The 13,587-nt window shown below is 39.5% G+C and overlaps 4 protein-coding genes across 4 annotated transcripts; 3 read left to right on the top strand and 1 right to left on the bottom strand.

Annotated features, from left to right (window-relative positions):
• The first annotated feature begins 16 nt into the window (after window positions 1-16).
• On the top strand, window positions 17-2,614 carry LOC110762342 (transcription regulator/ zinc ion binding protein). Its single transcript, XM_021964964.2, has 4 exons — window positions 17-268; window positions 798-1,460; window positions 1,566-1,664; window positions 1,949-2,614. The coding sequence occupies exons 1-4, from the start codon at window positions 119-121 to the stop codon at window positions 2,303-2,305; spliced, it is 1,269 nt and encodes a 422-aa protein (XP_021820656.1). The 5' UTR covers window positions 17-118; the 3' UTR covers window positions 2,306-2,614.
• A 273-nt stretch (window positions 2,615-2,887) lies between these two features.
• LOC110762341 (pentatricopeptide repeat-containing protein At1g06140, mitochondrial-like) lies at window positions 2,888-5,223 on the bottom strand. Its single transcript, XM_021964963.2, has one exon. The coding sequence runs from the start codon at window positions 5,175-5,177 to the stop codon at window positions 3,156-3,158; it is 2,022 nt and encodes a 673-aa protein (XP_021820655.2). The 5' UTR covers window positions 5,178-5,223; the 3' UTR covers window positions 2,888-3,155.
• Window positions 5,224-5,432: 209 nt separating this feature from the next.
• On the top strand, window positions 5,433-10,603 carry LOC110762337 (putative methyltransferase PMT2). The gene is made up of 7 exons (XM_021964958.2): window positions 5,433-5,781; window positions 6,555-7,194; window positions 7,528-7,738; window positions 8,102-8,390; window positions 9,015-9,404; window positions 9,897-9,974; window positions 10,077-10,603. The coding sequence occupies exons 2-7, from the start codon at window positions 6,562-6,564 to the stop codon at window positions 10,309-10,311; spliced, it is 1,836 nt and encodes a 611-aa protein (XP_021820650.1). The 5' UTR covers window positions 5,433-5,781; window positions 6,555-6,561; the 3' UTR covers window positions 10,312-10,603.
• Window positions 10,604-10,716: 113 nt separating this feature from the next.
• LOC110762305 (protein PHYTOCHROME KINASE SUBSTRATE 1-like) lies at window positions 10,717-12,489 on the top strand. Its single transcript, XM_021964908.2, has one exon. It carries the CDS (start codon window positions 11,163-11,165, stop codon window positions 12,306-12,308), a length of 1,146 nt encoding a protein of 381 aa, XP_021820600.1. The 5' UTR covers window positions 10,717-11,162; the 3' UTR covers window positions 12,309-12,489.
• The last annotated feature ends 1,098 nt before the right edge of the window (window positions 12,490-13,587 follow it).

The following is a 13,587-nucleotide window of genomic DNA, read 5'->3' as shown; positions in this document are numbered from 1 at the left end:
CGTGGTCGAGCGCAGTATGCTATCACCGAAAAGTCCCTTCGTTCCCAATACCCAAACCAGTCTCGTCTCTGAGAAGGAGAGAGAAAAAAAAAGTTTGAAACTTTGAGAAGGAGAGAGAATGGGAGCGTCGGGAGAATGGCTGGAGAAGGCGTTGGTGGATCTATACCAGAAGATGGAAACGGGTCTGGGTCTGGATAAGGATATGATATCGGGTTTAGTCTCCTACTGTGAGCTCGCTGATCCTCAAGACGCCAAAGAATACCTTGACGTAAACCCACTCTCTCCTACTTAAACTTCTATCTTTTCATTATTCATTTCCTTTTCTGCAAAAAAAATATGTTTGTGGATTCCAATTTGCATACTTTTGTAGAATCAATTTGTCTGAAAACACAGTGATAATGGTTATATTGCTGTTGGATTTTTATTTTTATTTTTATTTTTATTTTGGTTTTAAATTTGGTTTTGATAGGCATCAATGGGGTTCTAATGAGCCAGTGTTCAATGGCAATTTAAATAGCAATGCCTGGTGGTTACATTTAAAGAGTGGCACACAATTTGCTCCACACCAATTGGGTTTTCCTTTTGTATTATTGGGTTCTTGTTTTGGACTGGATTCTTGACAAATGCTCATGTATTGAAGATTGAGATAATTGTTTGTGTAGTTCCTTTTCTTGTAGAGTCATTTGATGTATAGGTAGCTTATCCTGTGCCTACCCTTTTATGTAGCCTTTGCAAAAAGTATGGTACCAGAAGCTTATTGTGTGTTGGTATCTGAAATTACATGTCTTTCCATGCAGAACATAATTGGGCAAGAGGTGGGTAAGTCTGTGATTGAGGAATATTTACAGAAAAGAGGTCGTGCAGATCTTTGCAGCACCCCAGCTTTCCCAACCTCAAATTTACATGCCTATGTTAAACCACCCTCAAATGAAGGTTCTTCAAGTGGAACCAAGAAACCATTGAAAACGCCAAAAGTGGCTAGAGGCGCCAGTGATCAGGCAGCTTCCAGCAATCTGGTAAAGCAGGTTTCAACTAAGACCAGCGAGTCAAGAACCACTAGTAATGCAAACCAAGGTAATTCTAAGAAGAAGAAAGCTGGGAAAGTTGTTTCACTTGCAGAGGCTGCCAAAGGATCAATTGTATTCAACCAGGGGAAGCCATGCTCATGCCAAGCCCGTCGCCATGGACTGGTGAGCAATTGTTTATCTTGTGGGAAGATAGTCTGTGAACAAGAGGGGGAGGGGCCTTGCAATTTTTGTGGAGCTCTTGTGCTGAAGGAAGGCAGCACGTATGCTGGTCTGGAGGAAAGTTTCGCTCCCACATCAGATGCTGAAGCTGCAGCTGAAGCTTATGCAAAGAGACTCGTTGAGTATGATCGAGACTCTGCAGCACGTACAACAGTTATTGATGACCAAAGTGACTACTATGAAATTGAAGGGAACAGCTGGTTGTCAAAGGAGGTTTGTAATTTCTACCTCTGCTGCTCCAAGAACAAATGTTATTGGTGCTCCATACTTTAAATTCATCCACATCTCCTTTCCCGTCCCCCTTTCTATTACTTGCAGGAAAAGGAACTTCTGATAAAGAAGCAGGAGGAGATTGAAGAAGCTGAGCGGGCGAAACGAAGTAAAGTAGTTGTGAGTTTTGACTTGGTTGGCCGCAAGGTAATAAAACTCTTCACTATTGGACTTGCATGATTGTATGAGTGGAATTTTTTGCAGCAAAACTTTTCTTATTGGTATTGCAGCTGTAAACTTTCTGCAAGTAGGTTTCTGCAAAAATGAAAGGGAAAAAAAGGGCTTATTAAGATTGACTTTTATTTTTACCCCACTAGCTCCAGCAGTTAGATTTTTCATGATAATTTCTTTTTCTTCCATGTTGCTTTTGCAGCTTCAGCTAGCATTTGCTAAAGGTGCATTTTGCCCCTCTAACATTTTGTGTTATGCAGGTCCTTGTAAATGAAGATGAAGCGTCTGAATTAGAATCAGAAAGCAGAATTTTGAGGCCACGAGATGAAAGGGAAGTGAACCGGATTAAACCAAATCCTACTCTTAAAGTACAACCACTCTTTGTGGATCCAGGCCGTAGTAAGAAGTCTGTTCAAGGTAGACAGGCAAACAAGGGCCCCACCAACGGCTTGTGCTTGGAGATAACTGGGAGGGTGCAGCATGTCAGCAATGAATTAAAACAATTTATGATGGATGATCAATTGGAAACAGCTTCAAATGGGAAGTTTTCGGAAGGAACAACTGTAAGTGGGGGTATGCTTGATGATCGTGGAGAATGTTTTCTAGATTACCATTGAGGGAGATATTGGGGTTTCATTTTAAACTTTGCTCCAACTTCTGGTGCTCTGAGGGAGATTCAGAATGCCATATAGCAATTCACCTTTTCATTGCTTGTAATTTAGGAACATACCTTACAACAGAAACAAACAAGATTCCGTTGCACCATTTTCCAAAATTTTATGGTATAAAGAAAGGTTGCAATGCTGCATAGACCGTTGTGATTGGCTGTTCTATATACAAGTACCTTTGAGAAGCTGATCTGTTATACTGATGCGATACGAGATTGATCCTTTTGGTTTTAAATATATTTTGTTATTCGTTTTGAACTGCCCTTGTTTTTAGTATATTAGTGTGAGCCATAAGGTAAAACAAGAACACTCATTGGCAGGAGGCATGTTGTAGTCTTGGAGACCACTTCCAAGTATAAATTTCAAATTGCTTAATAGTTTCTTCAAGATGTTTGACCCTGCCACATTTTATGCTTTATGGAGCAAAACATCACGGGAATCTGCACAATCTTCGAACCCGAGAAATACCTTGAAATGAAAAACTTATCTTTTGTTATTATACTAAAAATATGTATTTGTTCTGGTAACAAATTTGGAACAATTTCTTGTACCTGGGCCATCATTTCACATTATCTGCGTTGAATCACTTGAGCTCAAATAGGTGAGGTAGTATTCCTGTAGAGCAAATATCTAAACCTTCGCCATATCAGTTTAGCTATGTGGATGTCTACAACCTCCTAGAGCTCAAAGAAAACACTGAAACTAGCTGGGGCTCAAATGTCCACCCTGCTCCAGGCCGTAGCAGCTGGATACAGGGACAGTAGCTGATGAATTGTACAGTTCATAATCTGTTTACTATTCACTCGGTAAAATCTGAAACTGAGCTTTTAGCTGAAACTTTTGGAGCTTTCCTGATTGCCATCAAGCTCCTCTGATGAAGAACATCATCCCACCTTCCTGCATCAGCAAGAATGTTGGAAGAAGTAACATGATCTTCGGCACCATGCAATGTCTTTGGGTCTGTGAACCCACTAACCAAACATAACCCCCTATCAAAATCACCATGAACCCTACACGCATTAATCAACATCCTCCAAACAACTGCATTTGGTTCTATAGGCATACTCCTCACAAACTTGTGCGCCTCCTCTAGCCTTCCTGCTCGTGCAAGCATATCGATGATGCATCCACAGTGCTCGATCGTGGGCTTGATATGGTAAAACTTGCACATGGCATCATACAAGTTCAGACCTTCATCAACCAAACCAGCATGATCGCATGCTGATAGAACACCTATGAATGTAACAGAGTTTGGTTCAACTTTCTCCGCACACATTTTCCTGAAAGCAAGAAGGGATTCCTTTCCTTCACCATTGATGGCATGCCCCACTATAATTGAAGTCCATGAAACAACATCTTTCTTTGGGATCTTATCAAACAAAACTTTAGCTCGGTTCATGCTCCCACATTTCGCATACATATCTATAATCGCATTGTGCAGTACAATACTCCCTTGCAGATGATTACAACTCTCTACATAAGAATGAATGTCAATTCCATGAGACAAATCCCCCGAGTTTCGGCAAGCTAAGATTAACCCTACCATTGTTACTTCATCTGGCCTTAGCTTTCTAGATCGAATCTGATTGAAGAGCCCCAATTCCTCTTGATTATGCCCGCATTTGACGTAACCATGGATCATAGAGTTCCACAATGCAATATTGTCATCTGCTACTTCATCCAAAACTTTTTTAGCACACGCTATTTGTCCGCATTTGCAGTACAAGTTAGTCAGTGCTGTGCTAATATCTACAGTTATTTCTGTTCCCCAAGTTGTCATATAACCATGAACCACCTTCCCCATCTCAAGATCTCCACTATTACAAGCAGCCAAAATCAAACAAATAAATGACACTCTATCAAATCCAACACCTCTTTCTCTCATTTTTCTAAACAAAGAGAAAGCTCTTCTGCAATCACTTACACCAGCATATCCTGCAATCATGGTATTCCAGGAAATCAAATCCCTCTCGGGCATTTCATTAAACAAGCTTGCGGCTTCGTCCATACGCCCGAACTTTGAATACAAATCAATAAGTGCATTGCATACCTCATTTACCAAATCCAAACCTGTCCTACAACAGTATGAATGAAGTGCCTTTCCCACACTGAACTCATCAAATTCCACACACCCTGAAATCAAAATAACCAAAGTGACATAATTTGGCTTCAACTCCAAACCAAAACCACAACGCAAAACTTCATTGAACAAACCCAATCCCGCATCGGACAGATTGTTCTTCACAAACCCAGAAAGCATACAATTAACAGTTACAACCGTTTTGTGAGGAATTCTATCAAACACAGCACAAGCATATCCCACCAAACTCTTCGAACACGAATAAAAACTGACTACACTGTTCAACAAATTCACATTATAATCCAAACCAAGCCTAACAACATGACAATGTACAGACTTTCCTTCTCGCAAAGCGGATAACTTGTTACAAGCCTTGATCAAAGAAGCAAACACAAACGAATCACAAACTGGGTCATTACGTTTTAGCCTTTGCATGGCTTTGAACAGAGAAAAAACCTGAAAAGGTTCGTTGTCTAAGTTGAGCCTGCGGACCATGATGGGCCATGCGGCCACATTGGGTGTTTGTGTGTGGATGAACAAGGCAGTGGCTTGATGAACAGTCGCAGAGCTTGAGAGAGAAAGGTTTAGGAGTGAGAGAAGGCATGAGGGCTCTGAGAAGAGGAGGCCTGTGGTTGTGAGCTTGGCTTGGATTTGAAGGAGGTTTTGGGGAGAGAAGAGGCAAGGGTTTAGGCGGAGAAGATGAACCAGTCTTTGTCGCTGGAGGTGAAATGAGGTGCTCATCAATCAAAGCAGAGTGGCGGTTTGTCTGTTTGATTTGATAATTCAAAGCTTTCATCTTGGAGAGAAAAGGCAAAGCTTTAAACTTGGTCAAAAAATTGTGTGCTATTTAAGTCCCAACGGCGTCGTTTTTCACAAGGCCCTGTACATTTCTTGTGTCCGCGGGACCCAACTGATTGGGAACTAAAATGGCGGGATCTGATTGGGTGTAACAATCATCATCCTATTTTGCCTTAAAAACATGCGATCTTAAAGTCTTTTAATTAACTAACTAGAATTGAAACACTGTGTGTGCGCAAAACACAGGAACAATCGACTCCGTATTCCTCGGACTCATCGTACTTGTGTTCTGTTTGCAGTGTTAGCCTTGTCGCCTGAGAAAATAAACGAACAGAGAAAAGCCGGCCACAACCCACAATTTCTGAAATCTCGTTCCTTTCACCGTTTTAGCAACTACCCACGATTTCTGGCACATTTTGGTGCATAAAGTTGTCTTCTTCCTCTCGATGTCTCTGGCTCTGTCTTGTGTTATGGATTGTAGAAGGTGAAGATGCATTTGATTTGATTGGACCCCACAAAGATTGTCACTTCCGCTCCCTGAGATCCGGTAAGAGTTTTCAATTCTTTTGATTTAGTTATGAATTTTCATTTATTGGATGCTTTACTATCTACATATGCATGATATCTAGCCTGCACTTTCTGACTCTTTTATTTATGGGATTTTGTTGAAAAGTTTTACTTCTTTATTTGAATCAAGTTTTGTGGTATGGTTTTGTTGTTGATTTTGTTCAATTGTCTGTGATTGTTGGTTGATTTCGAATAAATGGAAAAAGAAAAAGAAAACGGGAACAAAGAAAGCAAAAGAATTCCAATTGGATATGATTGGATGATTTCTGTTTCAATCAATGTGGAATTCACATTGATTGAGCTTAGGGGTTGTGTTAGGCTTAGCTGAGAGGTGGGTTTGGAGGTTCTAAGTAATAAAATATTTGAAACTCTCATATTCTGATTTACTTTTTCTGCATATGCTCTTAAGATTTTGTTTATGCCTTCTAAACTAGTGGCTATGTTTCATTATTGACCCGCTTGCTTATATATGTGTCCTTGTCATTGTCTCGGTATCTTTGATTAATTCAAACCTGGAAAGTTATATACTAAGAATCACATTTTTTTTATAAGTGATAGAAATTGTATGAAAAAGGAATGCAAAGGGGGCAAAATCTGACAAGTCTGAGGGTTCTTCAATGTCCCACTTATAGAGTCTCCTATTATTCTCGAAATCCTTTTAGAATGCTCAGCCACTTCAAATCTATCCTATATTTCCTTTCATTTATTTAGCAAAAGTCATAATTGTTATTGGGAATCCGAAAATACATTCAGGTACATCATGGCGACAAAAGGGAACTCAGGAGACAACAGAAGTCGAAGCTCCATGTCTGTTTTCATTGTTGCTGGTCTGTGTTGTTTCTTTTACATATTGGGTGCATGGCAGCGAAGTGGATTTGGAAAAGGAGATAGCATAGCTTTAGAGATTACCAAACAGACAGACTGTAGTATTCTTTCCAATCTGAATTATGAGACCCATCATGTTGGGATTGATGATTCTGAAGGAGTTGTCAATGAGTTCAAACCATGCAGCGATCACTATATTGATTACACTCCCTGTCAAGATCAAATGCGAGCAATGACTTTCCCCCGAGAAAATATGAATTACAGGGAACGACACTGTCCGCCTGACGAAGAGAAGCTGCATTGCCTTATTCCAGCACCCAAAGGATATGTGACCCCGTTTCGATGGCCCCAAAGCCGCGACTACGTACCGTATGCCAATGCTCCTTATAAGAGCCTGACAGTTGAGAAGGCTGTTCAGAATTGGATTCAATATGAGGGCAATGTGTTTAGGTTCCCAGGTGGTGGAACACAGTTTCCTCGTGGAGCAGATGCGTATATCAATGAACTTGCAGCTGTGATCCCAATGGACAGTGGGATGGTTAGAACTGCATTGGATACTGGATGTGGGGTAACTTAAATATCTTTTTCTTTTCCTTTTTCCCTTTTTCTGCTCCTTTAATCTGCTTGGCTGTTTATACTGCTATTCTCAAATACAACTGTATTCTTGCCCCTCTTTGGAACTTACATCCCAATTCTCAAGTACCTAGCAAAGTTGCAGATTGTCTGTGTTTTGAAGTGCCACCTAGTACCATATTTATGTTCACCCGTTTCTATGATGGGTGCACTCTTTTGCTTTTGTCGTAGTATTTTTATCTAGCCTATGAAACTTATTTTTTGTGGTCTATATTTATATTTTTTTCTTCTATTTGATTTATTACCCATGTTGGTTCATACTTCATAGGTTGCCAGCTGGGGTGCCTACCTGTTTAAAAAGAATGTTATAGCAATGTCATTCGCACCAAGAGACTCTCACGAAGCACAAGTTCAATTTGCTCTGGAAAGAGGTGTTCCAGCAGTTATTGGCGTTCTTGGAACTATAAAGCTGCCTTATCCATCTAGGGCCTTTGACATGGCTCACTGTTCTCGTTGCCTGATTCCATGGGGTGCAAATGGTGATGCTCATAAATTAGCCGTTGATATTGATGCCTAATTACATGTATTCATACATAAATGCAAACATACGCACATAGATATATCTGTATCACCACCTAAGTTCATATGTTAATGACCTTAATTGAGCGTAGTCTAGATGTCGGCTCTGCTGAGGCTGCCTTGAATAATCAGGGCTTGCCATTTTTCCATCGAGCTTCCAAGCCACTTATCCCTGCTCCTGCTGCCATATATTTATGGCATTGGACAAATGACTTGCTTTACTTTTTATTAAGTGCAGGACCTTCATAAGTGATTTTGATTCCTTTTAGGTAACGACATGATATCATTTATGACATGAAATCATCCTTGGACTTCTTTTGCAGATGGAATGTACATGATGGAAGTTGATCGAGTTCTTAGACCTGGTGGTTACTGGGTGCTTTCTGGTCCTCCTATTAACTGGAGGAATAATTATGTAGCATGGCAGCGTCCTAAAGAAGAACTTGAGGAAGAACAGAGGAAGATTGAAGAGATGGCGAAACTTCTTAACTGGGAAAAGAAGCATGAGAAGGGTGAAATTGCCATCTGGAGGAAACAAACAAGTTTTGACTATCATCGTGACCGAGATCCTCAACCTACTATGTGTGAATCCACGAACGCAGATGATGTTTGGTATATTGCTTTATTTGATCTACTGAGTCTTTTACAATTTGATTGAACATTTATTGGCCCATTATTTTATGACTGGGAAAGTTCTATATGCACACAATCCTGCAAAGAAGAAAGAATTTTATTGAACTCATACATACTGCCGTGCACTACTTCTTTGACAGTGCATGAAATTTATTGTGGAATACAGTCTCTTTTTGCTGCTTTTCTTGTCCCATTTACGATTTCTTTTTTTTCTTTTGTCTTATACAGTAAAGTTTCTTCCGTAAATTTCGTGAATATAGATGGAAGCAAGAGGAGAATTATAGAAAGGAATTCGTAATGTCTGTAAAAATTTTGGGTAACACTGAGATTGCATTAACTGTTTAGTTGAATGGTGATATAAACTTCATGTGGTGGATCCAAATTAGTTTCAGAGAAAGATTCATGTAGCTAACCTGAAGCAGTTGGAATAAGTCTGAGTTAATTTGAGAAAGAAATATATAATTTTATAAAAAAAATAATTTTAGATTGCTTTGTGTTAATGTAGGATTTCTTAGTCTTTTTTTTTTTTTCAGTTATCAGTTTAGTTGGATGCATTTTTTTGCCATGTTCCAGAGCAGAATTTAACCTTTTTCTGTTTCTTAGGTACAAGAAGATGGAGTTGTGCATAACTCCTTATCCCGGGACTTCTGATCCCAATGAGGATGCTGGTGGGGCATGGAAGCCATTTCCAGAGAGGCTCAATGCTTTACCTTTCAGAATATCTAGTGGATCCATCCCTGGAGTTTCTCCTGAGACATACCAGGAGGACAATAGGTCATGGAAGAAACATGTGAATGCTTATAAGAGGACCAACAAATTACTGGATACAGGAAGGTATCGCAACATTATGGATATGAATGCCGGTCTGGGATGTTTTGCTGCTGCTCTTGACTCTCCCAAATTGTGGGTTATGAATGTTATGCCTACTATAGCTGAGAAAGACACTTTGGGAGTTATATTTGAACGTGGACTGATAGGCATTTATCATGATTGGTAATTTTCGAACATTCCTTTTCTGTTTTGTTCCTGCTCTGTGGCAATAATTTTTCTCAGAGTGGCCTCTAATTTTGCAGAGGATGAGGATTTAAATAAACACAACCTGCATGTCAATTTTGGTGATCCTTTTGTAATTATTTTTAGTATTATCTTATTTATAAACTCAAAAACAGCTTCCGAAATATTTCGGGCCTGCTACAAGAATTTTATTTTTCCTTTCTGATCTCTCAGGGCTCTTTGCAAGAGCATGGTAACACATTTTCTCTTACTACTTGAACCAATCACTCATCCAGAGTGTTTCCTTTCTTTTTCATATTTTGTTCTCTTATAAAAATGAATTTAACTGCCAAAATAGAAAGTGGTTAGATATGGTAGAGGTAGCTTACTGTTGTCTTTTGAAGTTCACAGTGGATGCCCTTGGCTTTCTTAAATGCTGTTTTTTGTACATGCTATTATTGTGTGTTTGATAATATTTTTGTCTTCCACCAGGTGTGAAGCCTTCTCCACATATCCAAGGACATATGACCTTATTCATGCAAATGGTGTTTTCAGCTTGTACAAGGATAAGTAAGTTGTGTTCGACCCTGCTCCTTACCATCGATTGCAAATGGTGTTTTTCCATCAGTCAAAGGTACTTGATCTTTTTGTACTAATAAAAAGCCAATGCAGGTGTGATGCTGAAGACATTCTTTTGGAGATGGATCGGATTCTACGGCCTGAAGGAGCAGTGATTTTCCGTGATCACATGGATGTGCTAGTCAAGGTGAGCAAAATTGTGAGAGGAATGAGATGGAATACGAAAATGGTGGATCATGAAGATGGCCCTCTTGTTCCCGAAAAGGTACTGTTTGCTGTTAAACGGTACTGGGTTGCAGGTGAAGACAATTCTACATCCTCAGAGTGATTAAGAAACAAAAGGGACAATTCCACATATTCTGGCCCTCCAGCTCCAAGCAAGGTGTGAGCCAAAGAACGTGTCTTCTACAGCATTTTTGTTGATTGCCTTGTTCTTCCCCTCTCTTCGTTTAATTAATTGTCTTTTTAATTATTTTCTTGGCCCTTAAAATCACAGTTCTACAGCATTTTCTTCTAAGTCAATGTTAGTTTTTGTTCTCTTTTTTAATATTTACTTGTAGATTGACCCATGCAACACTCGTGGATTAAAATTAATTATTTAATTTGATTTTATTATTCGATATCGAATCAATTAATAGTTTTTAATATAAAGTGTTGATTAAGGAAATTGATAATGCTCTCAAACTTCAACTATGTTGCCAATACCAAATTAGCATAACAATCACATACTACCATATCAGTGAGCAAGCAAGCATGTTATGCTTATTTCTAACTTTGGCATAATCTGTACCAAAAAGAAACGCTGCATAATCTAATAGTACTTCACATATTATAAGCAAAACATCAGTAAAGACTTTGTTTATAGTGTTCAAACTCACTAGATGAGATGACAAAGGGATTTTTTCTTTCCCTTACTTCTTATTAGATCAGTGACAAAATGAAGAGTACAAGGCACTTAATGTGATGAGGGAAAGGGGTGGCCTAGTTGCAATTTAGCCCAAGGATGTAGGACCCTCCCACAAGCCTACTTATAAGAACTGGTTCTCAAGAAGCATGGTCATCTCCAATCCTCCGAAAGCTCCCTGTCACTGAAATTAGCTTTTCCCCTTGTCCAATTTTGTGCTTTCTCCCTCTGCTCAATTCTAACCGTACTCTTAAGTATCAAACTTTAAAGAAATCATGGAAGGAAAAGCTAACAACAGTGCTCATACCCGGGATGCTTCATTTTCTTCTTACATCAGCGAAGCAGAAGGGAACTTTGTCCTCAAACTTGCAGGGTCAGTTCAGACTCCCCCTCCTGCCATGACCTTGAGCCGAAAGACTGAGGAGGGCGAAATCAGCGTCTTTGGTGCTGAAAGGTATTTCAACATGATGCTGGAAGATGAGGGTCCAAGAATTGTGGACTATAACACAAGCAAACATGGGCATAATAAGAAAGAAAACAGAACTGGTCAGCACTACAAGCAACCAAAGAGCAGGCCAGGAACTCCAAGTACTTGTTCTGAAGCAAGTTGGAACAGCCAAAGCACCTTGTTACCGTCTCTGAGAAACTCATCTCACAATAAGAAGAAAAAGGTAAATGGAAAGATCAAAAGCTTGTCTATTTTCAGCTGCAATGGATGTTCAGATAAGAAAGCCATTTATATTCATGAGATAAATGCTGAGCATGGAGGGCATCATGGTAAAGATGCCAGGAAGCAAAGCGTTCGAATTGATAAAAATCCTGTCAAGCAGTCTCAACCAAGATTCAAGGACAGAGATGAGCTTCACTACTCTAGCTTTCAAACATCACACAAGGAAGAGCATTTTGCATTCACAAATTTGAATTCTAGTGCACAGAAATCTGCAGCTAAATCACAGTTGGGAGAGAAGAAAACAAAAGAAGAAGAGCCACGAAAGTCGCTGGAGGTGTTTGGATCCCACATGATGAAGGGAGACATAGTAGCAATAAATCTGGAGAGAAGGCTCTCCATGCTAAGTTGGGATGCCATTCCAAAAGCTCAAAGCCTCTCAAATGCTTCGGGGACAGGTCCGGTGATCAATGAAGATGTGGAGAGTGATGCTAGTTCAGATTTGTTTGAGATAGAGAACCTACCTGGCAGTGGACAAACACCCTTCACGAGTCACGCATCTGATGGAATGTCTGTGGCCTCTGCCGCCCGGTATGAGTCAAGTGAGACCAGCATGGATAGGAGTGTTGTCACAGCCAGTGATGAAAATAAACTGGCAGCAAACGGCGGAACACCTGATCCAACAACCACTGGCACAGCAGGACTTGCTCAAAGGTTAGAATCTTCAATGGAAAAGGGGAAAGTTACAGTCTGAGACTGTGGCAAGAAAATTACTACGTGCAACATGCCTTTGCCTTAGGAGGGTTATAATCAAACTATGCAAATGCATTACTGTCTTTGTACATGCCAGAGTGAATGCGCAATGGAATGATGAAATATTTGAGAAAGTTTGTCAAACTTCCATCTTTATATTAATCTACAGCTAATCATTTGATCGTTCTAAGTTTGAGATAAGCTTCACTTTCTGATTTATCTTGTTTATGTCTTTCATGTCTACTTGTTGATTAAATAAAGATGACAGAAAACTTTTGGTGGGTAATATTAAAACCATATATTCAAAGAAGAACCAACCTTATCAAGTTCAAATTGACAGTCTCACTATTGCCAAAACTATCTCATCAGAGAACATTTCTTAAATATCCTTGTGTCACTCAAAGGCAAAACAGCCCAGAAACACTGAAAAGAGAGATTCCAGATTTTTGGGGCCATTTACACCAAAAGATTAATGATAGACCACAACCGACCTTGTCCAACATATTTTCTGACTTTTCAGTTCTAATTTTATCTTTGTTTTCTTGATTTACAAGTGGGTGGCCATTCATGTTTTGGATCTTTTTAACGACTTTAACAGAAGCTGCTTTTGGCAAGCCACCTTAGCCTCACTTATGACTTCTATCTTTATAATTCCACAAATCTGTATCTCAAATCTAAGAAACTAAAGGCCCTACAAATGCAGCTCATGCTTGAGAAAGTGCTAACACTCATTAGTCAGGTTGCCATAAGCTTTCTTTGCAGCCCGACATGGGCACATTATTGAGAGAAAAAGAAAATATATTACGACTTACCAGAGTCAGAGAAAAGCTTCTGTCATGTCAATGGACCCTGCATTAAACATGAAACCACACAGAGACAAGGCAATGAAATTTCATCAACTTTTTAAGGGGCTTGTAGCTCAATTGGTTAAGAGCATTTATCCATGCATCCGAGGTTCTAGATATTGTCATTATCGCTTGTATCAAAAGAAGATATCGCCATTATCTTTTTTTATTTATTTGATTTGATATAGAGATTTGAAACTCTCAATGGCAATATAATTAATTATAAAGATGGACCATTGAGGAATGTCATCATAATGACCCGTCCAACACATGATCTGATATGAGCAAGTTGGGTGGCAACATTTAATTCTGTAGCTATCTTACAACCAAAGGTGGATCCCATGGTCACTTCTCTCCTTTTCACACAACAGAAACTAGGTTGGGCATCTGCATAGACAAGATGTTCTTTAGCCAATACTATCTTAGAGGAAAGAA

This window comes from Prunus avium, chromosome 5 (genome assembly GCF_965620075.1).
Source record: "Prunus avium chromosome 5, drPruAviu1.hap1.1, whole genome shotgun sequence".
In the NCBI taxonomy this organism is placed as follows: domain Eukaryota; kingdom Viridiplantae; phylum Streptophyta; class Magnoliopsida; order Rosales; family Rosaceae; genus Prunus; species Prunus avium.
The sequence above is the reverse complement of the archived record's forward strand: the minus strand, read 5'-3'. Positions and strand labels throughout refer to the sequence as shown.

Excerpts from the sequence above, each read along its gene's own strand:
- LOC110762342 (XM_021964964.2), top strand. The coding sequence starts at position 119 with ATGGGAGCGTCGGGAGAATGGCTGGAGAAGGCGTTGGTGGATCTATAC. Across the intron at positions 1,461-1,565 it reads ACAGCTGGTTGTCAAAGGAG|GAAAAGGAACTTCTGATAAA; the intron begins GTTTGTAATTTC and ends TATTACTTGCAG. Across the intron at positions 1,665-1,948 it reads TTGACTTGGTTGGCCGCAAG|GTCCTTGTAAATGAAGATGA; the intron begins GTAATAAAACTC and ends TGTGTTATGCAG.
- LOC110762305 (XM_021964908.2), top strand. The coding sequence starts at position 11,163 with ATGGAAGGAAAAGCTAACAACAGTGCTCATACCCGGGATGCTTCATTT.
- LOC110762337 (XM_021964958.2), top strand. The coding sequence starts at position 6,562 with ATGGCGACAAAAGGGAACTCAGGAGACAACAGAAGTCGAAGCTCCATG. Across the intron at positions 7,195-7,527 it reads CATTGGATACTGGATGTGGG|GTTGCCAGCTGGGGTGCCTA; the intron begins GTAACTTAAATA and ends CATACTTCATAG. Across the intron at positions 9,405-9,896 it reads ATAGGCATTTATCATGATTG|GTGTGAAGCCTTCTCCACAT; the intron begins GTAATTTTCGAA and ends GTCTTCCACCAG.
- LOC110762341 (XM_021964963.2), bottom strand. The coding sequence starts at position 5,177 with ATGAGCACCTCATTTCACCTCCAGCGACAAAGACTGGTTCATCTTCTC.